This window comes from Rana temporaria, chromosome 8 (assembly GCF_905171775.1).
Source record: "Rana temporaria chromosome 8, aRanTem1.1, whole genome shotgun sequence".
In the NCBI taxonomy this organism is placed as follows: domain Eukaryota; kingdom Metazoa; phylum Chordata; class Amphibia; order Anura; family Ranidae; genus Rana; species Rana temporaria.
Genome location: NC_053496.1, coordinates 180,995,657 through 181,021,925, shown reverse-complemented (window position 1 = coordinate 181,021,925; position 26,269 = coordinate 180,995,657). Strand labels below are relative to the sequence as shown.

General features: G+C 46.1%; 2 protein-coding genes across 2 annotated transcripts; both read left to right on the top strand.

The window, feature by feature from the left end:
- Positions 1–2,310: 2,310 nt before the first annotated feature.
- LOC120910094 (zinc finger protein 501-like) lies at positions 2,311–12,363 on the top strand. The gene is made up of 4 exons (XM_040321957.1): positions 2,311–2,343; positions 2,656–2,753; positions 2,870–3,215; positions 10,750–12,363. Exons 1-4 carry the CDS (start codon positions 2,313–2,315, stop codon positions 11,742–11,744), a joined length of 1,470 nt encoding a protein of 489 aa, XP_040177891.1. The 5' UTR covers positions 2,311–2,312; the 3' UTR covers positions 11,745–12,363.
- A 10,026-nt stretch (positions 12,364–22,389) lies between these two features.
- Positions 22,390–26,023, top strand: LOC120910571 (gastrula zinc finger protein XlCGF57.1-like). Its single transcript, XM_040322329.1, has 5 exons — positions 22,390–22,422; positions 22,509–22,625; positions 23,077–23,112; positions 23,224–23,296; positions 24,057–26,023. The coding sequence occupies exons 1-5, from the start codon at positions 22,390–22,392 to the stop codon at positions 25,325–25,327; spliced, it is 1,530 nt and encodes a 509-aa protein (XP_040178263.1). The 3' UTR covers positions 25,328–26,023.
- The last annotated feature ends 246 nt before the right edge of the window (positions 26,024–26,269 follow it).

Sequence of the window (26,269 nt, the reverse complement as noted above, 5' to 3'; positions counted from 1 at the left end):
TGGAATGGTTAAGCACATATAGGTTGCGTGCGGCACCTTTTAGCTTCGGACCTGAGAAGGTCTTACCTTGGTTGTTGAATGGTGAAGCACAGTGCCTTTAACTTCAGGTCTGAGAAAGTATAACCTTGGTCGTGGAATGGTTAAGCACATTTGGGTTGCGTGCAGTGTCTTAGCTTTGGGTCTAATATGTCTGCCAATGTCTGTTTCACCACTTCACAACCAAGGTAAGAGTGCCATGCATTCTTCATTTCCGAGAACGTCTTATGTATGTTGTGGAATTGTGACGCAGATATGGGTGAAGCAGGTTGCCTTCTCTTTGGGCCTGAGAAGGTCTTACCTTGGTTTTGGAATGGTGAAGCATATATGGTTGCATGAGGTGCCTTAGCTTCGGGTCCGATATTGCCTTCGATCCGTTCTGGTAACCCAACCACCCTAATATTGTTTCGTCGGGAGCGGTTCTCCAGGTCTTCCGAACGAAATTCATATACCGATAGTCGTTGTAATGTGACTATGACTATCATTCCTGACATGACTATCTGTAAGGAATCTTCAAGAGTACTTATTCTTTCTTCTGCACCCGATATTCTTTCTCTAATTGTATGTATATCTTGTCTTAGCAGACCTATTTCTTCCCTCATTCCCTCTAGCTTTTTGGTGAGAATATTCAGAGATATTACATCTGTTGATTGCTTTCATAATGTCTGTCAGCGTAGTTACATGTTCTGTATTAGGGCTACCTGGGGTTCCTGTGGAAGTAGGTCCTATTGTTTGTTTGGGTGGTGTATCATGGAGGTCACCCTCAATAAATTAGTTACTATTTATTTCTTCAGACAATGTTTCCACTACCCCAGCTACAATGACTTGGCTATCTTTATCTATATCTTTGTCTGTGTCTCTTGGTTCATGACGCAAACTTCGGGTCCGATAAGGTCTCACTGTGGTTGCGGAGTAGTGATGCAGATATCAGTAGAGCACTATGCATTCTCTTCCCAGCTGAGAATGTCTTGTGTTGACTGTGAAATGTAAATGCAGATATTATGAGAATGTCTTGGATTGTTTGTTCAACGTTTATGCCCCATACACACAGTCTGGATTAAAAGTCAGTCAGAAATTCCAACGGGAAAATTGAAAACCAGCTCTCAATCTATTTTTCTGTCGGAATTCCCGACCAAAAACGTCTGATGGAGCATGCACACTGTCGGAATTCTCGACCAAAAGCTCCCATCTGACTTTTTCTGTAGGGAATTCCGACCGTGTGTACGGGGCTTTAGGCAGAGTAGCCCCAAATTATGCCGTAGAGAAAACGAGACAAAATATGTATTCTGTAGGCCGGGGATATGCGATTAGCGGACCTCCAGCTGTTGCAGAACTACGATTCCCATGAGGCATAGCAAGACTCTGACAGCCACAAGCATAACACCCAGAGTCAGAGGCATGATGGGACTTGTAGTTTTGCAACAGCTGGAGATCCGCTAATTGCATATCCCTGCTGTAGGCTTTAATATCCCTTTGTAGATCCTTAAACAGGCTTCGTGGGCAGGAATGCCATACAATAAAAACTATGAACTCTTGTCATTTATTTGATTATTTGCGCCAGATATTTCATGTCCTTCTTTTTTTTTTTTTTTCATTTTCAGATTAGTTACCCCTGATTGAGGAAACGGAAACAAAATCCAAGGCCGTTTGTGCCGTATTCTGGCCAGAAATTCTTCTAAAACACACCACTAAGGATGTCGAAGAGTAAGATGACCGAGAAGATATTGGACCTCACCCTGGAAATCATCTGCCTGCTCTTTGGAGAGGTGAGGAGGATTCTGGGAGTTCACATGACATCATTTTTATCTCTATTAATAAAACACAGACCTGACCGGAGAGGTGAGGAGGATTCTGGGAGGTCACATGACATGTTCCTATTATCTTGGTTAATAACACATTTATCTGAAGAATGTAGGGATCCTGGGACGATGAGGTGACCCAGTTGCTGCTCTTTCATTACAGAATTATGTCCCTCTGAAGGCCGGTGACCGTGTGACCATCACAATGCCGCCATCTGACACGCTGATGCTTAAGGGAAACGATGACCAGAAGATTCTAGATGTCATCGGTAAGATCTCTGAGCTTCTTATGAAAGAGGTGAGCGGTGCCGAGAATTCTGGGACATTATCCAGTAACAGACAAGGGGTGTGTCTGGATGGTGACTGTATCATTGTGTGTGTCAGGTTCCTATAAGGTATCAGGATGTCACTGTCTATTTCTCCATGGAGGAGTGGGAGTATTTAGAAGGACACAAGGATCTCTACAAGGACGTCATGATGGAGAATCAGCCGCCCCTCACATCACCGGGTAAGAGGAGACTTTATTGTAAAGGAGAGAGCAGTACGGAGGCTCCACCTAGATCCCCCATCATCTGATAAACATATAGAAACAATGTATTCAGTCAGTGTGTGTGTGTTTCCTACAGATGGATCCAGTAATGGGAACCCACCAGAGAGATGTCCCCGTCCTCTGTATTCCTAGCTAACATTGGGGCCCAAACTGTACGGTGGTGCACATTATTGTAAAGGAGAGAGCAGTACGGAGGCTCCACCTAGATCCCCCATCATCTGATAAACACATAGAAACAATGTATTCAGTCAGTGTGTGTGTTTCCTATAGGTGGATCCAGTAATGAGAACTCATCAGAGAGATATTCCAGTCCTATTTATTATGGGGATTCCTCACCGGAAGATTGTGATTCACCACAGAAGGATCAGGTAGGTGGAAATAATTCCCAGTCCTGTCCAAACTGTTGAGATGATTTCTGGCTCTGTTGGGCCAATATTGTATTGTAGAGATATTCATTGTTTTTTTTTGTTTTGGTTGATTTTAGGGTGAAGAGCCAATTAATGCAAAAGTTGAGCCTGAGGAACTCATTGACACGAAGATTGAAGGCAAAGAACCAATTGCTACAAAATTTGAGAGGGAAGAACTGATGAATACGAAATTTGAGGATGAAGAACCAACGAATAGAAAATTTAAGGATGAAGAACCGATAAATAGAAAATTTGAGAGCGAAGAACTGATGAATCCAAAATCCGAGGCTGAAGAACCGAGCGATGCGAAAGTTGAAGGTGAAGAGGACGATGAGGAAAGTTATATGATGGGTGATCAGTCTATAGAGGAGGAAGTGATGATGGTGACGATTAAAGAGGAGGACTTTTCTTCAGATTATGAACGTGAGTATTAAGCACTTCAGCCCCGGACCATTTAGCTGGCCAAAGGCCAGGCCACTTTTTGCGATTGGGCACTGCGTCGCTTTAACTGACAATTGCGCGGTCGTGCGACGTGGCTTCCAAATAAAATTGATGTCCTTTTTTTCCCACGAATAGAGCTTACTTCTGGTGGTATTTGATCACCTCTGTGGTTTTTATTTTTTGCGCTATAAACAAAATATAGCGAAAATTTTATTTTAATTTTAAATTTTTTGCTAAAATAAATATCCCCAAAAAAATATATAAAAAAAATCATTTTTTTTTTTCTCAGTTTAGTCCGATGTGTATTGTACATATTTTTGGTTAAAAAAAAATCGCAATAAGCGTTTTTTGATTGGTTTGCATAAAAGTTATAGCGTTTACAAAGTAGGGGATAGTTTTATGGCTTTTTTTTTTTTTTAACTAGTAATGGCGGCGATCAGCGTTTTTTTTATCGTGACTGTGACATTATGGCGGACACTTTTGACACCATTTTGGGACCATTATCATTTTTACAGCGATCAGTGCTATAAAAATGCACTGATTACTGTGTAAATGACACTGCCAGTAAAGGAGTTAACCACTAGGGGGCGATGAAGGGGTTAAGTGTGTCCTAGGGAGTGATTCTAATGCTGCGTACAGACGATCGGAAATTCCGACAACAAAACCATAGATTTTTTCCCCGACGGATGTTGGCTCAAACTTGTGTTGCATACACACAGTCGCACAAATGTTGTCGTAAATTCCGAACACCAAGAACGCAGTCACGTACAAGACGTACGACGGCACTATTAAAGGGAAGTTCAATACCAGTCGTGTTAGTAAAAGTTTGGTGAGAGACGATTCATGCTTTTCAGTCCGTAACAGCGTGACAATAGTGCGATCTCCATTACGAACGCAAATTTTACCAGACCGAGCGCTTCCGTCTCGTATTTGATTCAGAGCATGCGTGGAATTTTGTGCGTCGGAATTGTCCACACACACACGATTGGAATTTGAGAACAAGCCGTTCTGCCTCGCCGTGACACGATCGTGGGCCGCCGGCGAACATCGAGTTCTTGGGGCCCACGGTCACTTCGTCAAGGGGGACACACAAAACATTTGCCCACCGCTGCCATTCTGCCGACGTATATCGGCGTGCAGTGGTCGGCAAGTGGTTAATAAATCAACCCCAGCCTTAGGCCGCGTACACACAACTGTGATTCATGTCGTGGAAAAAAACAATGGGGTAGATTCAGGTACCTTTTGCTGCGGCGTATCTCCAGATACGCCGCCGTAATTTAAATTCCGCGCCCGCGTAGCGTTACGCCGATTCACAAAGGCAGTTACGCTGAAAAAATAGGCTTCCTCCACCGACGTAACTTGATTGCGGCGGCGTAGAATTGCATGCAATATAACTTTTGCCGCTAGGGGCGCTTCCGTTGTTGTTGGCGTAGAATATGCTAATTTCTTAGATACGCCGATTCATAAGCGTACGTGCGGCGTTCGTTTTTTACGTCGTTTGCGTTAAGGCTTTTTCGGCGTAATGCTGCTCCTGCTATTAGGAGGCGCAGCCAATGTTAAGTATGGACGTCGTTCCCGTGTCGCGGTTTGAAAATTTTACGTTGTTTGCATAAGTCCGTGAATGGCGCTGGACGCCATTTACGTTCACGTCGAAACCAATGACGTCCTTGCAACGTCATTTACCGCAATGCAGGTCGGGAAATTTTAGGGACGGCGCATGCGCAGTACGTTCGGCGTGGGAACGCGCCTAATTTAAATGATCCACGCCCCCTACCGGATCATTTAAATTACGCGCGCTTACGCCGTCCCTTTTTACGCTACGCCGCCGCAACTTACGGAGCAAGTGCTTCGTGAATACATCGCTTGCTCCTGTAATTTACGGCGGCGTAGTCTAAAGACGATACGCTGCGCCGCCGTATCAGTGCGCGCCCCTACCTGAATCTACCCCACTGTTTTTCTCAAAGTGATTCCTCTCAAGCCCGCCTTGCATACACACGATCATGGAAAAAAAAAATGCTCGAGCAAAGCGCGGTGATGTACAACACGTACGACGGCACTATAAAGGGGAAGTTCCATTCGAATGGCGCCATCCTTTGGGCTGCTTATGCTAATTTCCCCGTCTCATAACTTGCTTCTGAGCATGCACGTTCCCCCCTCCCCCCTCTTTAAAGCATACACATGACCGTTTTTCACGACGTGAAAAAAATAGAGCATGTTCTAAATTTTTAACGCCCGTTTTTCTAGTTGAGAAAAATACTCTGGAGCCCACACACGACCGTTTTTTACGACCAATTTAAAAAAATTTAATTTTTCTCGTCATGAAAAACGGTCGTGTGTACGCGGCATTACCTTTTTATCTCACATTTTTTAACAAGTCTTCGCTTATGTTGAACCTGGTTACACTCCGTGCCCTGGAAACATGCATCTAATCCTTTGAAGAAGCTATATTCAGCCCACCCTTATTTTACGTGCCTATAACTTCAATAATCATCCCCTCGCCTCCTCATCTATACTGTCGTTGGGCCACCTCTTTCATCTTCTGGCTTTCTCTGCCAGGAATCCAGAAAAAAACACATGATACAAAAGTTCTAAATTGAGTTGCGGCTCAGTCAGTAAAATAAGTATTTGATCCCTTAGCAACCAACAATAGTTTTGGCTACAGTAGGTGCTCATGTGGTACACGGATAAGTCAGGGTCTCCTAACAAAAACGCATTGTGTGTATAAAAGACGCTTGTCCACGAATCTCCTTTTTCCATTCAAATCTCACCATCATTTTTTTTCGATTGAAAAGCCTGTGGCGTGCAAAACACAACCCAAAAACTCCACCCGGTGCAGAAAAAATGCGCGCACACACATAAAGAGTAAAAACACAAAAACGTGTAACGGGTGCTGCGTCAAATGGTCCTCCGTTAGAAGGACCTGACCCCCTGGGGCGTTAGGCTCCAGACGGGGACTGAGGTACTCAAGTGGTCCGAGCAACCGAAGCCGACACGGGCCCCATTCCTTGGAGGGTCTGCCGAAACAGAACCCCCTCCCAGTATTAGGTGGGGCTCCCCCGAAGGGAGACACCATGAGAGCAGGCGAACTAAGCCAGAAGGCCATGTCCACTGTAAAGGTCAGGGGTTAACGCTGTTACGATATTCCATTCCACCAACCCAAGACAGCTTCCGACACTCCACAATCCAGCAGACAGGACCCATTGGATTTTCCCCAGAAGAACGAGACACAGCTCTGTTCTCTGGTTCCAAACAGACAGGGGGAGATTCACAAAGAGATACGACGGCGTATCTCCTGATACACCGTCGTATCTCTGAGATCCGAGGCTCGGATCTATGCGCCTGATTCATAAGAATCAGTTACGCATAGATCTCCCTTAGATCCGACAGGTGTAAGCGACTTACACCGTCGGATCTTAGGCTGCAATCTTCCGCTGGCCGCTAGGTGGCGTTTCGTGTTTTACTCGCGACGAATATGCAAATGAGGAGATCCGCCGATTCAGAAACGAATGCCCGCCCGTCGTTTTTTTTTTTACGTCGTTTGCGTTCGGCTTTTTCCGGCGGATAGTTACCCCTGCTATATGAGGGGTAGCTAATGTTAAGTATGGCCGTCGTTCCCGCGCCGAGTTTTGAATTTTTACGTCGTTTGCGTAAGTCGGTCGCGAATACGGATGGACGTAATTTACGTTCACGCCGAAAACAATGACGTTCTAGCGACGTCATTTGGAGCATGCGCACTGGGAAAAATCGCATTGATTACGCGGATCTAAAGATCCGTTAATCTATGTGAATCTACCCCACAGACTTTAATGGTAAACTCAGGTTTCTTATATACAGTTAGAAAGCATGCTGCAGGAATCAAAGGGACAATGACACACTCCACCCACAACATCACACAATGGGTGCTAACGAGTGCCCCTCAATCCACATCTTAGACAGACTTTCTGACTCCGTGTTAAGCTATTCTCACCTGCTACACGATACACATTCCTTTAGTGAACATAAGTCAGACGTCTGACCTGTAGAGTGTGTTCACTCACAACACATATTAGCATCAATAGAACTTTCACACAATACAGTGTCAGTTAGCGTAGCTCCATGAAATATCTTAGGAGCCAGGCTTAATTAACACAATAGAATGCAATCACAGCAAGCTTTCATCACTACAGCCAGGTAGCTGGAGGTGATTAACATCTTAACAGTCTATGTTCCACATTGAATGACTCACTCTATTGACCTGTTGTGTTCAGAATGAACAACTTGTAATATTCCAAGATCCTGCAATACATGAATTATCATTACTGTCCCATCTCATGTAATCCATGATATCAGTTCTCAGTCATCTTATGCCCCTAGTGGACATAGGATGACCCTAGACCAGGGTTGTCAAACTCTTATTTCATTGCGGGCCGCATCAGCATTATGATTTCCCTCAAAAGGGCCAGTTGTATCTGTAAGATTAGATGTCCAGAGCACCCCCTCCCCTTTACAGATGTCAAGAGCCACCCAACCATCAGAAGTTGAGTCCTTCACTCTTTCTTAAATCACAGTGCACCCCCCCTTTCCTTATGCTGCTGATGGAAAAAGCTGGATGCATTGCTTGAAAGCAGAAAGTAAGGGTCTGAAGTAGGACCAAAGGAGGGCTGGAGCTGCAGGAGAGGTGTGAGGACCACATGAAATGGCCTGGAGGGCCGGATTTGGCCCGCGGGCCTTGTGTTTGCCACCTGTGCCCTAGACACAAGAGTCATTGGTAAAGCTGACACAGGAGTACCCCCACATCCTTCAAGAGCCTCTGGGTCCCACGGGCCATACCGTTACATCCACCTACTCCCAAGATGTTCAGGGCTGGCCCGAGGACCGAAACCCTACTAATCACACAGTGAACAAAAGCGTGCACCAAACAAAAAAAGACATAAAGTGACAAACACGGGGGGGGGGGGGGGAATAAAAAAGAAAGTGGGGGAGAAGGAAGATGGGAGAGTGAGTGGAAAGTGACTGTCGTGCAATACGATGGCCGGCCCTCAAACCTCACCAACCATCATGGGCAAGACCAAAGAGCTGTCAAAGGACGTCAGGGACAAGATTGTAGACCTGCACAAGGCTGGAATGGGTTACCAGACCATCAGCAAGAAGCTTGGTGAGAAGAAAACTGTTGGAGGATTATTCGAAAATGGAAGAAATACAAAATGGCCATCAATCGCCCACGGGCTGAGGCTCCATGCAACATTTTGCTTCATGGGGTGAGGATGATTATGAGAAACGTGAGGGATCAGCCCAGAACTGAAACATGAAGCTTTGGGGCTGTTTCTCTGATAAAGGTACAGACCGACTTTGCCGTATTGAGGGGCCAATGGATGGGGCCATGTATTGTAAAGTCTTGGATGAGAACCTTCTTCCCTCAGCCAGAACATTGTGGATGGGTCTTCCAGCATGACAATGACCCAAAACATACCGCCAAGGCAACAAAGGTCATGGAGTGGCCTAGCCAGTCTCCAGACCTTAATCCTATCGAAAATGTATGTAGGGAGCTGAAACTTCGAGTTGCCAAGAAACCTTAAGGATTTAGAGAAGATCTGTAAAGAAGAGAGGACCAAAATCCCTTGAGATGTGTGCAAACCTGGTATTGTAAAATCTTGGAGGAGAACCCTCAGCCAGAACATTGTAGAAGGCCTAGCCAGTCTCCAGACCGTAATCCTATAGAAAATTTATGGAAGGAGCTGAAACTTCGAGTTGCCAAGAAACCTTAAGGATTTAGAGAAGATCTGTAAAGAAGAGTGGACCAAAATCCCTCCTGAGATGTGTGCAAACCTGGTCACCAATAGGGATGAGCTCCGGGCATGTTCGCACACACTCCACATGCAGAGCCTGCTAGGAAGTCTGCACTGCGCTGCGCTAATCACAGGCAGTGAGACATTTCCCGAACTCTGCAGCTGCGCATCGGGAAAATGTCTCCGTGCCGACTTTCTGGCGGGTTCTGCACGTGGAGTGTGCGAAAACACACCAGAGCTCATCCCTAGTCGCCACCTTTAAGAAACGTCTGACCTCTGTGCTTCCCAACAAGGGTTTCTCCACCAACTACTAAGTCATGTTTTGCTTGGGGATCAAATACTTATTTTACTCACTGAACTGCAACTCCATTTATAACATTTGTATCGTGTTTTTTCTGGATTTTTTGGTAGATATTCTGTCTCTATCATATTAATTACAGACTTCATTTCTTTGCAAGTGGTAAACTTACAAAATCGGCAGGGGATCAAATGATAATATTCCCCACTGTGTATAAAAAAACACATCCCTGGCATCCCTTTAGATGTGCATGCTCCTCCCTGGTGGTCTTTGGATGGTGCAGACTTTAAAGCGGTGTTCCGCCCAATTTTTTTTTTTATTAAAAACCAGCAGCTACAGATACTGCAGCTGCTGGATTTTAATAATGGGACACTCAGGGCCGATCCACCCTATAGGCTCACTATGCAAGCCGCTTAGGGCCCCGCAAAGCTGCAGGCCCCCCCCCCCCAAATTACTAGAGGCCCCGCCTGGTGAGAAGTCATTTTCGGCCCCTCAACTCGCTGGCTGCATGGGAGAAGAGGTAAGAAATCAGCATCCCCGGCGTTTCACTTTAATGTAAGATGTCTGTTCCGATAGCAGAGCACCCCCTCCCCCCGCTTCTCAACTTTAATGTGACATGTAATTTTCGGCAGCCCCCCCACTTCTAAACTTAAATGTGACATGTAATTTTGCTTAGGGCCCCAGGGAGGTCAGGATCGGCACTGAGGACACTTGCCTGTCCTGGAGTCCAGCGATGTCGGCACCCGCAGCTGATGTTTCCATCAGCTGTTGGGTGCTGACATTGCGGGTAAGGGTACCTGGCAGTGTATCCTTTAGGCTCCAGGCCGGGAACCCTACTGCACATGCACAAGTCCCACTCCCTTTTTTCCTACTGGCCTGGCGGCCGGAGGAGGGAGCCCCAGCCGTGACACCAATATCCGCTGCTGAGGCTCCAGGAAGTGGAAAAGGATACCTGTGAAAGACAGGTATCCTGTCCCCCCCCCCCCCCCGAAAGGTGCCAATTGTGACACTGGAGGGGGGGGGGGGGGAATCAGATGAGCGGAAGTTCCACTTTACGGTGGAACTCCGCTTTAATGATCACGATTAATTGTGTTATTACACTCCCAAAATGATCAATAGATTGCATAGCTAAAGTCTGTAGAATCCAGTGACCAGCGGAGATGCATGTCTAAAGGGATGCCAGAGATGTGTTCTTTTATTTAACTTTCTAGGCCCTGTATTCTGATGTTTACAGAAGCCTGCTGGCCCCTCCCCTCCCACCAAACACAATCTTACTATAGAGCACAGACCAGCAGAAAGTACCGTAAAATACATAATTGGATCTTGAGCTGTTTTATTAATAATTTTATTGGAAAATTGAATTGCATGTTTGGGGGGAGGGGGACAAGGGAAAGGCATGATACACATGGATTATACTAAAGCTTTAACGAAAATTTGATTTTTATATTTTTAGAATATGGACGCCAAAATACTTCGGAAGGACGTCCCGATTTGTCTCCTGATGGTGAGCTGGATGACTATGCAGATGGTAATTCCAGAACTTCCACTTCCCACCCGAAGCGTTACAATTCGTACAGGTTTCCAGGTCCCTCCAATCGCCAGGGACCATCCACAGGCCGAGCGGGTGTAAATTTTCTCGCAGGACCAGACGCTTCGACCCAGAGGACTGGAGAGCGAGGCAACGAGTTATTCTCCTGTTCCGAATGCGGCAAAAGCTTCACCTCGAAGTCCAGTCTCCGCGGACATCAGAAGCTCCACACAGGAGAGCGTCCGTTTTCATGCACCGTCTGCGGGAAAACCTTCATACGCAGAACCCATCTCAACATACATCAGACCACTCACGTCGGCGAGCGGCCTTTCAAATGTACCGAGTGCGGGAAAGGTTTCTCGCAGAACTCCGATCTTCGTAAACACCTGTTTAGCCATTCTGGGGAGTTTCCGTTTTCCTGCGGGGACTGCGGGAAAGGATTTCCACGAAAGTCAGAACTCATCAGACACCGGAGGTCACATACAGGCGAGCGCCCGTATGAATGCACAGAGTGCGGGAAGTGTTTCATGGATAAATCGCAGCTTACTGCACATAAGAGGTATCACTCGGGGGAGAGGCCATACATATGCTCTGAGTGCGGGAAAAGCTTTGCCGGTAAATCAGAATTGAACAGACACTGGAGCGTTCATAGCGGATTGAAGCCGTTTTGGTGCTTCGAGTGCGGGAAAGGCTTCACACTGAAAAGCAGCCTCGTCACCCACCAAAGGAGGCATGCGGGAGATATGCAGTATTCGTGTTCAGAGTGTGGTAAAAGCTTTGTAGCCAGGTCAGCGCTGGCCAGACACGAGGTGATCCACACCGGGATAAAGCCGTACCCTTGCTCCAAATGCGATAAAAGCTACCTCGATAAGTCTCAGCTTATAAAACATGAGCTAGTGCATGCGACAGCGCAGTCCTAGCCATGAAGGTCCCACACAGAGTCCCAGTAACACCACACATGAATGATCTGGGCACCAGAGGAAGCTGCTTTCACGCGCAGGGTGTGGGAAATGTTTTGGACATAACATTTGGCCTGGCACCAGAGAATTCAGATCATGTTACACAGCTGAGAACTGTGCAGGGTAGAGTTTCTATTCACATATGGGAAGATATTTCAGAGCCTAGCAAACATAAAGAACTTGGAAAAATACACCACTGTGAGCAAGGGGAAGGCTTTATGAAACATCTGGGATTCCCTCTAGCGTTCGAGTAAAGAACATAATTCATTGGATGTAGCACAGGAAACGGTTTTCCAAAATTCTCACCAGTGATTGGCTCCAGAAACCGTTCACCAGAATTCACACTAGTGGTTGGATCCAGAAACGGTTCACTAGAATTCACACCAGTGGTTGGATCCAGAAATGTTTCACCATAATCCACACTAGTGGTTGGATCCAGAAACGTTTCACCATAATCCACACCAGTGGTTGGCTCCAGAAACGTTCCACCATAATCCACACCAGTGGTTGGATCCAGAAACGTTTCACCATAATCCACACCAGTGGTTGGCTCCAGAAACGTTTCACAATAATCCACACCAGTGGTTGGCTCCAGAAACATTTCACAATAATCTACACCAGTGGTTGGATCCAGAAATGTTTCGCCATAATCCACACCAGTGGTTGGCACCAGAAACGTTTCACCATAATCCACACCAGTGGTTGGATCCAGAAACGTTTGGCCATAATCCACACTAGTGGTTGGATCCAGAAACGTTTCACCATAATCCACACCAGTGGTTGGCTCCAGAAACGTTTCACAATAATCCACACCAGTGGTTGGCTCCAGAAACGTTTCACAATAATCCACACCAGTGGTTGGATCCAGAAATGTTTCACCATAATCCACATCAGTGGTTGGCTCCAGAAACGTTTCACAATAATCCACACCAGTGGTTGGCTCCAGAAACGTTTCAGGCCGCGTACACACCATCGGTCCAAACCGATGAAAACGGACCGAAGTTCAGTTTCATCGGTCCAAACCGTCCGTGTGTACGCCCCATCGGTCTTTTGTCCTTCGGACAAAAATTAGAGAACTTGCTTTAAAATCGAACCAATGGACCGCTGACCGATAGGTCCAAACTGATGGTTAGTACACAAAAGCATCGGTTCAAAACCCGCGCATGCTCAGAATCAAGTCGACGCATGCTTGGAAGCATTAAACTTCGTTTTTTTTTCAGCACGTCGTTGTGTTTAACGTCACCGCGTTCTGACCCGATCGGTTTTTGAACTGATGGTGTGTACGCACATCAGTCTGCTTCAGCGGTGAACCGATGAAAATGGTCCGTCGGACCATTCTCATCGGATGGACCGGTCGTGAATACGCGGCCCTACATTAATCCACACCAGTGGTTGGCTCCAGAAACGTTTTACCAGAATTCACACCAGTGGTTGGCTCCAGAAATGTTTTACCAGAATCCACACCAGTGGTTGGCTCCAGAAATGTTTTACCAGAATCCACACCAGTGGTTGGCTCCAGAAAGGGTTCACTAGTATTAGTACAAGTATTCACACCAGTGGTTGGCTCCAGAAACGTTTTACCAGAATTCACACCAGTGGTTGGCTCCAGAAACGTTTTACCAGAATTCACACCAGTGGTTGGCTCCAGAAACGTTTTACCAGAATTCACACCAGTGGTTGGCTCCAGAAACAGTTCACCAGAATTCACACCAGTGGTTGGCTCCAGAAAGGGTTCACTAGTATTAGTACAAGTATTCACACCAGTGGTTGGCTCCAGAAATGTTTTACCAGAATTCACACCAGTGGTTGGCTCCAGAAACAATTCACCAAAAATCACACCAGTGGTTGGCTCCAGAAAGGGTTCACTAGTATTAGTACTAGTATTCACACCAGTGGTAGACTCCAGAAACGGTTCACCAAATTCACACTAGTGGTTGGCTCCAGAAAGGGTTCACTAGTACTAGTATTCACACCAGTGGTTGACTCCAAAAATGGTTCACTAGAATTCACACTAGTGGTTGGCTCCAAGAATTTGACCATCTCAGGACTCGCATGGAACAGAAGCCATTTTTATTCCGTGAGGATGCTTCCCTAGATAGCTCATCATCTGCATCATATTTATCATCTTCTGGTAGTGCTCAGAATTGTTTGACAATGGCCCTCTCCATCAGGACGAGTCTTCTTGGTTCAACCAGTAGATGTGTGATTATGGGGAATGTAGGTGTCAGTACTCGGTAACGCTTTTTACTCTTGGGTATCTACTGTAAAGCTTTGACACTTGTGCATATCGTGCCCGCACTGATGGACATCGACTCAGACTGAAATAGGAGGTGTCAACCAATGTTCATGTGTTTTTAAAAGCGTACGTTTCCATAAGTTAGGGTAAGCTCTTGATGGCCAATGCTGCGCTATTTTTCCATATATCTATGTATAGAGAGAAGATTCCAGCCAACATTTTTTGTTAGGCATGGACCCCCCTATTGTGGTTTTATCGTCTGTTCCCAATAAAGAGTTTTCCATTTACTTCCTCTGTGGCCTCCAGCACAGGAAGGGAATACCTCGAATGGGGACACAAGAAATTATGATGTTTTTCCTTTGACGATGTGCTATATAAGTATAACGCGCACATGAGTTCAATATGAAGGCACGATCGAAGATATACAGTATATATTCTTTTTTTTTTTTTTTTTGTGAAGAGTAGAAATTTTTAATTCTTGGCTTGCCCCGCTCTTATAAATGTTCACCGATTTTATGTGTTATATTCCTAATAATAAAGAGTCAGTTTCTATATAATGTATATTGTACTTGGCTGATTGTATCTTATGTGTCTTCCTTCCTGTCTGGCAAAATAAAATAAATGGCGCAAAAGTGGATGGAGCTTCTTCTCTGTGGGGGGTGCGAGGAGTAGTTTTGGAAAATACAGCGTCAACTTCTGTTTTCGTTGTAGCAAACTGGGTTTGTTCTGAAAGTCACCCCCCCCCCGGGGTAATCTTCGTTGAGGTGCCTCAAGCTGAATTCCTGTGACCAGTCCTGTTCCCCCATCTACACCACCAATCTGATATCTCCAGATCCCCAGTCTGTTTTTATCCAGTCCTAAATTTTACAAAGTGGTGGTATGGCTACACCAAGTTCAAAAAGAATTGCCTCCAATTTGTAGGTAACGAAACTGGTGGTAATTAAGACCAACTCTAAGTAAGCATACATAGATGGGCACTTTGCCTATCTCTGTACATTGTATAGCAGACAGCATATTTGCTTCTGCTACTCATGCCCTTCCCCATCTGTCACTGGGTTTGGTGGACCTAACCAACATCTGAAACCCAACCACCAAAGTTCCTCATATTCAAAACATCTACAGGTCATGACACTTGCATCTCTATTCAGATTGATTGTTCCTTGCCTTAGATACCACCAAAAATTCCGAATTCCAAAATTCCGAATTCAAAACCATCTCCAGGTCTTGCCCTCTACATGTATATTCAGATTATGATCGTTCTTCACCTTGGATACCAAGAAACCGTGATCCCGTTATGAACGTTTTGATCAGAGTATCACTGTTATTTCAGTAGTTGGCCAATTGAGCTGACTTTTTCTTTGTCGGTTATAGCTGTCTCCTAGATTCCTCTTCAAGTGGAACCTTGGTTTACGAGCATAATCAGTTCCAGGAGAATGCTTGTAATCCAAAGTACTCCCATATCAAAGCGAGTTTCCCCCTTAAAGCGGAGGTTCACCCTAAAAACAATTTTCTAACATTACATTGTGCTCACTCTCAACATTGACAGTACGCTGATTTATTTAATTTTTTTTCGCCGTACATACCGTTGTATCGCTATTTTCCCCGCCGGCTTCCGGGTAGTGGCTCCTGCGGGAGTGGGCGTTCCTATGCACAGGCTAAGTGATTGACGTGATGACAAAAGCTTCCTCCCGGCGCATAAGGCGTGTCACGAGTTGCCGAAAGAAGCCGAACGTCTGTGCGCAGGCGCCGATTTGCAGTTCAGCTTCTTTCGGCAACACGTGACGCGCCTTATGCGCCGGGGGAAGCTTTTGTCATCACGTCAATCACTTAGCCTGTGCATAGGAAAGCCCACTCCCGCAGGAGCCACTACCCGGAAGCCGGGGGGGGGGGGGGGGGAAATAGCGATACAACGGTATGTACGGCAAAAAAAAAAGAAAAAACATCAGCGTACTGTCAATGTCGAGATTGAGCACAATGTAATGTTATAAAATTGTTTTTAGGGTGAACCTCCGCTTTAAAGTCAATGGCATGCAATACCGCATGCGGCCAGAGGTGGGAGGGCACGGACAGCCTCGGAAACAGCCGGAAAGGCCAGAGGACGCCTTGGAAACTGAGTATTTGTGTCTTTCCGATCGGCTCTGCTCCGGCGCCCCCCCACCCACCTCAGGCCAAACGTGGTACTGCACACGGCTTTGACCTGAATCCTGCTCAGGGAAGATGTTCTGTAGTCCTGACAGACTTCATGCCCTCACAGGACAACATTGTATTACAGATGCAGTACAATGTATGAGTGTTGTCACCCTAGGACAGGAAGTGTGGTACTTGCAGTATCACCAAATGATGGGAGATGGAAGAAAACTAACCCCGTTTAAGGCCTTATAAGCCATACCAAGGGGTAGGCAGAAGAGGCAGCCAACTTGGAAAGGAGGAGAAGCAGAAAGTGCAGGACGTGCAACATATGCTGGTGATATAGTTTAAAGCTCATGGAGGGGAAACTGACTTTTTTGTCTTGAGTACTGAGGGACCTTGCCTTGGCACTGGCTGAAATATTTTGTTTTGGGGTTTTAATACTTGTATTGGATAATTAGTACCCTGCTTCACAGATCCCCAGTTGATTAGTACCCTCATTCAGCAGATCCTACGCTCAGTAGTAACCCCCCAGCTCTGCTGATCTTCCACTCAGTGGTAACCCCCAGCTCTGCTGATCCTCTGCTTAGTGGTAACCCCCAGCTCTGCTGATCCTCCACTCAGTGGTAACCTCCCCAGCTCTGCTGATCCTCTGCTCAGTGGTAACCCCCAGCTCTGCTGATCCTCTGCTTAGCGGTAACCCCCAGCTCTGCTGATCCTCCACTCAGTGGTAACCTCCCCAGATCTGTTGATCCTTTGCTCAGTGGTAACCCCCCAGCTCTGCTGATCCCCCACTTAGTAATAACTCTCAGCTCTGCTAACCCTTTGGTTTGCTGATCCTCCACTCCCCGCTCACCCCCCACTTTATTGCTCATGTGCTGCACGCCACCTGTGACATTGCTGGTTTCTCCTGCTTCGGTTACCCAGCTCTGCTGATCCTCTGCTGCTCAGTCCTCTCTCTCTTGTTCCCACTCACCTTCTGCTGTAGCGTTCCCATGTCCTAATAGTCACATTCAGCTGGGTCTGTTTTGTGATGTTGAGGTTTTTCATAGCTTACCCAAGCCACACCTTCATTTCTAGTGAGGAACACTCATTGGAGCTGACTGTTGACGTCCAGTTGAATGTGACTATTGCCAGCTCTACCAGGACCTGGATAAATGAAAACATTCACAGACAATATTAAAGCGGAGGTCCACCCAAAAATGGAACTTCCGCTTAATCCACTCCTCGCCCCCTTGCATGCCACATTTGCAATGTATTTTTTTGGGGGGGGGAGTGGGGGCTTCAGGAGGAGTGGGACTTCCTGTCCTACTTCCTCCTTTCCGCCGAGGGGCTGCAAAGGCAAATAACTTAATCGCCTTTTGGCAGCCCCTCCCTGTAGGCGATCGCCTGGGACACGTGACAGGTCCCAGGCGATCGCCTGTCCAACCGGATGGTGCAGCGCCGCTCGTGCATGTGCAGTGGGTTCCCGGCCGTGAAGCCGAAAGCTGTCACAGCCGGGTGCCCATAGTTGCAGTGGAGGCACGGGCGGTGAAGGGGGGGACCCGAACGAAGCTCCCAGTGGCACGTCGCTGGAACAGGTAAGTGTATGTTTATTAAAAGCCAGCAGCTACACTTTTTGTAGCTGCTGACTTTTAATAAACATTAAAAATGCCTGGAACACCCCTTTAAGGGGACTAGTTCCAGGGTTGCAGTAGAGAGCATGGGGTCTCCAAACTATGGCACGTAGGCCACATCTGACCTACATACTTTTATCTCAATGAAGGACTAGAGGTGAAGTCAGAAGAGGTGTCCATATTGAAAGGAGATACTTGAGCGTTGTTTCTTCAAAACTAGTGTGTCATGGTACCTACCAAGACGGCATTGCTTTCGTTATGGATGCCTCTGCTGACCACACCTCCACTCTTTGTTTGGGGCAAAAACCTGCCAATAAATCCCGTGGAGATGGCTCACGCCCAAGCTGGCCCATGGAGATGGCTCATGCCCAGGCTGGCCCATGGAGATGGCTCACACTCAGGCAGGCCCATGGAGATGGCTCATGCCCAGGCTGGCCCATGGAGATGGCTCACGCCCAGGCTGGCCCATGGAGATGGCTCACACCCAGGCAGGCCCATGGAGATGGCTGACACCTAGGCTAACCAATGGAGATGGCTGACTCCCAGGCTGGCAAATCATTATACCTGAAGCCATACCTCCCAACATTTTCAATGGGAATGAGGGACACCTACTAACAAATGTATGTAGGCATAGGACATACCCTTTGCCACACCCCCTTAAAGTAGAATTAACCAAAAAAACATTCAATTAAATCCACAAGGACTTTTTTTTTACCACTACTATTCCTTTATATTGGCTTTTAAAATGTACAAATGCAGCAATTTAGAAATTGGATGAAAGTTTTAGCACTGGGAATACGTTTTGAAAGATAAAAAGTGCATTTTATACACAACTATATGGATCAGACCAAACTGATGGGAAAAGAGGGATAGAGGGACATTGCTCCAAATCAGGGACAGTCCCTCGAAATCAGGAACAGTTGGGAGCTGTCCTGAGGCTCAGGCTGGTCAATGGAGATGGCCGAAGATGTTGGTGCTATAGAAGGAAGGGGACCATTGAAGGAAAGCTTTACGTTTATCTAAACCTCCAGGTATCCGTACTGCTTGGACCTGGAAGAAGGAGATAAACCACCCGAGAGCTTGCCAAAAGAAACAACTGTGATGCCGCGTACACACGATCGTTTTTCGGCATGAAAAAAAAAACAACGTTTTTAAAAACGTCATTTAAAATGATCGTGTGTGGGCTTCACATCGTTTTTCGGCTTCTGAAATGTCATTTTTCTTGTTGTTAAAAATGATCGTGTGTGGGCAAAAACGACGTTTTAAACCCGCGCATGCCCAGAAGCAAGTTATGAGACGGGAGAGCGCTCGTAAAACTACCATTCATAATGGAGTAAGCACATTCATCACGCTGTAACAGACAAAAAAAGCGCGAATCGTCTTTTACTAACAAGGAATCAGCTAAAAGCAGCCCAAAGGCAAATAGAACTTCCCCTTTAGAGTGCCGCCGTACGCGTTGTACGTCACCGCGCTTTGTTCATCATTTTTCAAAAACGATGGTGTGTGGGCAACATCACTTTTAATGATGAAGTTGGAAAAACTTTGGGGTGGATTCAAGAAGCAATTGCGCCTGTGTAACCATAGGTTACACAGCGCAATTGCTTACTTGCCCCGGCGTAACGAGTGCTCCTGATTCAGGAACCTCGTTACGCCGACTGCAGCCTAAGATCTGCGCGGCATAAGGCTCTTATGCCCGCATATCTTAGGCTGCATTCTAGCGATGGCCGCTAGGTGGCGTTCCCGTTGTGCTCAGTGTATAGTATGCAAATTGCATACTAACACCGATTCACAGCGTTGCGCGCGCCCTGCGTACGCAATATACGTCGTTTACGTACGGCGGTTTTCGTGCAAGGCAGCCCATGTTACGTATACCCGTCGTTCCCGCGTCACGAAATTTGAATTTTACGTAGTTTGCGTAAGTGAATCGTGAATGGCGCTGGACGCCATTCACGTTCACTTTGAAGCAAATGACGTCCTTGCGACGTCATTTGCCGCAATGCACGTCGGGAAACTTTCCCGACGGAGCATGCGCTCTACGCTCGGCGCGGGAACGCGCCTAATTTAAATGATTCCCGCCCCCTACGGGATCATTTAAATTGCGTGCTCTTACGCCGGGCATTTTGACGGTGCGCCCGCGCAATTTACGGAGCTTGTGCTCCGTGAATCGAGGGCAGCGCAAAAAAATTGCGGGGGCGCAGGGCAAAATCGTTGCCCTGCGCCTCCGTAATAAATGCGCAAATCTCTTTGAATCCGGCCCTTTGTTTTTTTCGCAATGCTGAAAAACAACGTTTTTTTTCATGCCGAAAAACGATCGTGTGTACGCGGCATTAGGATAAAACAAGAGGATCATGAAGAGTACTGTACCAATAAAACATCAAGCTTACACATTTGTATCACCGCTATGAAACCTTAGCTGAAAGGGCTCTACGTAATGGGAGCATATACTACGACCAAGTGACCAAAGTCTGCAGTTCCTGTATTCTCCACTAGGGGGCTATTTAACAGGAAGTGATGTCACATACAAAACAGGAAGATCCGGGTGAGAGGTGAGTCGGGAGGAAGTAGAAAGAAGACATTGCTGGAACTGGCAGCAGAGGAGGTAAGAAGATATTATTTTCTGATTACACCCAGTTACCCCCGTCATGTCCGTCCTCTTCCTCCATAGTCACTGTGACGTCTTTTATCACTAAAGGTCACTATCCCACATATAATAAGTAGATTTATCTTATTCCTTTCTATAGCTGTAACATATACCATAGTGCTGTACAGAGAACAATGAGCCAGTCACATCAGTCTCTGTACCAGAGGAGCTTACAATCTAATGTCCCCTCCCCCCATAGTCACACACTTAACGGGCTAGATTCACGTAGATCAGCGGATCTTTAGATCCGCTCGATCTATCTGTTTTAAGATACGATGCCGCAAGTTTGAGAGGCAAGTGGGTAATTCACAAACCACTTACCTCCAAACTTGCGGCGGCGGATCGTAAAACCCCCGGCGGAATTCAAATTCCGCGGCTAGGGGGAGTGTACTATTTAAATCAGGCGCGTTCCCGCGCCAATTTAAATGAGCATGTGCCGTCCGCGAAATTTCCCGGCGTGCATTGCTCCCACTGACGTCACTAGGACGTCAGTGGTTTCGACGTGAGCGTAATTTGCGACGCGCGGGTTTCTGAATCGGCGTACGCAAACGACGTAAAAAAATTCAAAGTCGACGCGGGAACGACGGCTATACTTAACATTGGCTGCGCCTCATAGAAGCAGGGGTAAGTATACGCCGGGAAAACCGCTACATAAACGTCGTAAAAACACTCCGTCGGGTCAGGAGATACACCGTCGTATCTCTTTGTGAATCTGGCCCAACATGTCTAAGGCTAAGCTTGGTGGATCTGGAGTCCTTCTACAATGAGATGGTTTTGGGTGAAGTTCTTGATTGTTTAACTTAGCATGTCGTCCTGTAGGTTTTAGTCTTTAGAAACAATTTGTAATTCATGAACATCATGTCTGTGGGGGTTGCTGTTTTATGTATGTATTGTTTAATTCTCATATGATTTTTTTTAGATTGGGTAGGCTCTAGTAGGAGAACAACTCAGAAACTAAGAGTAAGGCAACCGTGGAAAAATATCCATATGGACTAAGTGACCACAAGATGGGCAAGAGTCACGTGGCCAAGAGGATATTAGACCTCACCCTGGAGATCATCTACCTGCTGACCGGAGAGGTGAGGAGGATTCTGGGAGGTCACATGACATCACTCTTATCTCTATTAATAAAACACAGACCTGACCGGAGAGGTGAGGAGGATTCTGGGAGGTCACATGACATCACTCTTATCTCTATTAATAAAACACAGACCTGACCGGAGAGGTGAGGAGGATTCTGGGAGGTCACATGACATCACTCTTATCTCTATTAATAAAACACAGACCTGACCGGAGAGGTGAGGAGGATTCTGGGAGGTCACATGACATCACTCTTATCTCTATTAATAAAACACAGACCTGACCAGAGAGGTGAGGGGGATTCTGGGAGGTCACATGACATCACTCTTATCTCTATTAATAAAACACAGACCTGACCGGAGAGGTGAGGGGGATTCTGGGAGGTCACATGACACCACTCTTATCTCTATTAATAAAACACAGACCTGACCGGAGAGGTGAGGAGGATTCTGGGAGGTCACATGACATCACTCTCTGATTGCAGACATATCTAACTACAGAGGTGACAATACTATGAGACTGTAAGTTATGATTATGTTTATGGTCTCTTTTAACATAGGATTATGAAGTAGTAAAGAAGACATTTAAGGAGGCTTTCACATCTACCAGTCGGTCCCATGGGCCACCCAACATCACAATGTCCCCTCTTCCCTCCCTGAGAACGGAGGGAAACACCAAAATGATTCTAGAAGTCACCAAGAAGATGATGGAGCTGCTGACAGGAGAGGTGAGCGGTGCCGGGAATTCTGGGACATTATCCAGTAACAGACAAGGGGTGTGTCTGGATGGTGACTGTATCATTGTGTGTGTCAGGTTCCTATAAGGTGTCAGGATGTCACTGTCTATTTCTCCATGGAGGAGTGGGAGTATTTAGAAGGACACAAAGATCTCTACAAGGACGTCATGATGGAGGACCACCATATACCACAGCACCGTCAGGTAGAAGCTTAATAACCAATGCAATCTATGTTGCAGGCCGTACAACTGCTTCTATGTTACCATTATATTTTTTCTTTCACATTCAGAGTGGAAGCCTGACTGATTTGAATATTATTGTTAAAGAAGAAGTTAACGATGAAATAGATGAGAATGATGACACAGAGGAGTCGGAGGATTCAGAAGGACACTCTGACTCTTTCTCCGTAGAGGAGTGGGAGTATTTAGAAGGACACAAGGATCTCTACAAGGACGTCATGATGGAGAATCAGCCGCCCCTCACATCACCGGGTAAGAGGAGACTTTATTGTAAAGGAGAGAGCAGTACGGAGGCTCCACCTAGATCCCCCATCATCTGATAAACACATAGAAACAATGTATTCAGTCAGTGTGTGTGTTTCCTACAGATGAATCCAGTAATGGGAACCCACCAGAGAGATGTCCCCGTCCTCTGTATTCCCAGCTAACAGTGGGGCCCAAACTGTAGGGTGGTGCACTTTATTGTAAAGGAGAGAGCAGTACGGAGGGTCCACATAGATCCCCCATCATCTGATAAACACATAGAAACAATGTATTCAGTCAGTGTGTGTGTTTCCTACAGATGGATCCAGTAATGGGAACCCACCAGAGAGATGTCCCCGCCCTCTGTTTTCCCAGGATTCCACACAGGAAGGTCACACCATCCCTGATCAGGTAGGTGGGACTGAGCATCTAGAGTTAAAAATAGACCTCAAACTACGAAAATGTAATGATTTTCTGTATTGCTCAGTAATACAAATATTATTTGTTTTTCTCTGATTTTAGGATGAAAAACAGATTGATATAAAAGTTGAAATTAAAGAAGAAGAGGAGGAATCTTTGCTACATAGTAGCGCATGTAAGATATAAGCATTATATTCAGAAACAGCACACATTTTCGCTCTACCTATTCACGTTACACCATATGAAAGGTCCATCTCCATTCCTCAATATAACGTCATGTTCCCAACAAATGAGGAGGAGATACTGTACACCATATGAAAGGTCCATCTCCATTCCTCAATATAACGTCATGTTCCCAACAAATGTGTTCAGTAAGAAAAAAAAAATGAGGAGACTTGGAGGATGACCATAACAACATCGTCGATGTATCTACTCCACAGCTAAATGTTCCATATAAAGGGTCCATCTCCATTACTTAATATGGGGTCATGTTCCCAACAAATGAGGAGGAGATACTGTACACCATATGAAAGGTCCATCTCCATTCCTCAATATAACGTCATGTTCCCAACAAATGAGGAGGAGATACTGTACACCATATGAAAGGTCCATCTCCATTCCTCAATATAACGTCATGTTCCCAACAAATGAGGAGATACTGTACACCATATGAAAGGCCCATCTCCATTCCTCAATATAACGTCATGTTCCCAACAAATGAGGAGGAGATACTGTACACCATATGAAAGGTCCATCTCCATTTCTTAAAGCACCATCATGTTTCCAATGGATGAGGTGGTCCTAGGTCCACCTCATCCATTGGATCACAGAGCTCTGAAGTTTTTGGTTTCTAGAGTAACATACATGACATCTCGCTGCAAAAAAGGAAAAACTAAACATGTTTTATTTATAATTAAGATATTCCCTTTGAACAGATCAATCCAATGCCTGGGACACCTCAGAGGGAACTCCTACATCATCTCCAGAGGAAGATCCATCTAAGCCTATAGAAATATCTTCTAAAAAATCACATACAGTTGTGTACAAAGGCAACAAGAAATTCAAATGTTCTGAATGTGATAAATGGTTCGGGAAGAAGGCCGATCTTATTAAACATCACAGAGGACATAACGGGGAGCATCCGTGTGGGAAGGTTTTTACATTAAAGCCAGAGCTTATTAGACGTCACACCGGAGCGCGGCCATATTATTGTCCGGAGTGTGCGAGATCCTTTGTAATGAAGTCCGAGCTTCTCAAACATTTCAAAAGTCACACCGGGCAGAGGCCTTATTTGTGTTCGAAGTGCGGGAAAGGGTTTACACAGAAATATGCCCTCCTTGTACACCATAGAGTGCACACGGGCGAAATGCCATTTTCCTGTCAACAATGCGGGAAACGTTTCTTACGTAAAAGCACGCTCATCAATCACCAGCGCACCCACACGACGGAGCGTCCATTTACCTGTCTGGAGTGCGGCAAAAGCTTTAAACAAAGAATGTGCCTGGCCCGGCATCAGAAGTTTTATATACATAGCGGTTCACTGTCGTGTCCCGAGTGCGGGAAAGCTTTTGCTACAAAATCTGAACTTCGCGTGCACCAGAGAGATCACACCGGCGAGAAGGTTTTCTCCTGCTCAGAGTGCGACAGATCGTTCATAGCGAAGTCGCAACTCGTTATACACAAGAGATCCCACACCGGCGAGAAGCCCTTTTCGTGTCCCGAGTGCGGGAGATGCTACTCGCAGAAAGCCAGCCTCAGTAAACACCTCCACCTCCACACGGGGGAGAAGCAGTTTTTCTGCCCAGAGTGCGGGAAAGGTTTCGTTAAGGAAAAACACCTGATTTGGCACCAGAGGTGCCACCAGGGCAAGTACCCTTATCCGTGTTCCGAGTGCGAATATTCCTTCAAGCTGAAATGCGAACTGATCCTTCACCAGAGGGGTCACACCGGCGAGAAGCCCTTCTCGTGTCCCGAATGCGGCAAACGTTTTTCGCAAAAGGGAAATCTCAACAAGCATTTGAAGATCCACACCGGGGAGAAGCCGTTTACCTGTCCGCAGTGCGGGAAATGTTTTATACATAAGGCGGACCTGCTGAGACACCAGAGAAGTCACACGGGCGAGCATCCCTTTTCCTGTCCGGAGTGTGGAAAGTGTTACACGAGGAAAGAAAATCTAATTATACATCAGAAAAAAAATGGGCATTGATGTCCAAGACCGGTGTATGGTGGCTTTGAGGATGGTAGACCGGTGTATGGTGACATTTAGTGTATGACGGCCATTGACGACGGTAGACTGGTTTAGTTGGTTGAATTGTTCTAGCCGTAAAAAACAATCGCATGACGAAGATGAGAACAGTATTTTTAGGTTTGAAGTTATACCTATAGCTAGGCTTATGCTAGACTTTATCGTTATAGCCTTAGGAACCCTAGGTCTGTCCCTACCCACCCTAGAGTTTTTTGGTGTTCCCAGTCTCTTAATATTCGTCTCCTCTGTAAGGGTTTCATACTCCAACACAGGGTGTAAAAAGAGGACCCTTCTAGGAGGACATTACAATAGAGGAGGGAGATGTAGAAGGACATAGCAGCACTTGTGGTTGGAAGACAGCAATTTTATTAGCTAAACTAACCTAATTAAACTAACTCCAGAAAAAAAATAAAAAAACCGGACGGCTCCACCCCCATGGAAATTCGGAAGAATGCTTTATTGTATACTCAAAAGTTCATAAAAGCACCACATATGCAATAGCGGGGGGAGGGATGGACAGCTCCCGCGTATAACACTCTCCCGGTGCTTTCTTGAGCCTAATGCCGCGTACACACGGTCATTTTTCAGCATGTCCAAAAATCGACCTTTTTCCACGATGGTGTGTTTTTGAAAAATGATGAACAAAGTGCGGTGACGTACAACACGTACAACGGCACTCTAAAGGGGAAGTTCTATTCGCCTTGGGGCTGCTTTTAGCTGATTCCTTGTTAGTAAAAGACGATTCCCGCTTTTTTGTCTGTTACAGCGTGATGAATGTGCTTACTCCATTATGAATGGTAGTTTTACCAGAAGGAGCGATCCCGTCTCATAACTGCTTCTGGGCATGCGCGGGTTTAACACGTTGTTTTTTTTGCCCACATACGATTATTTTTTACAACACGA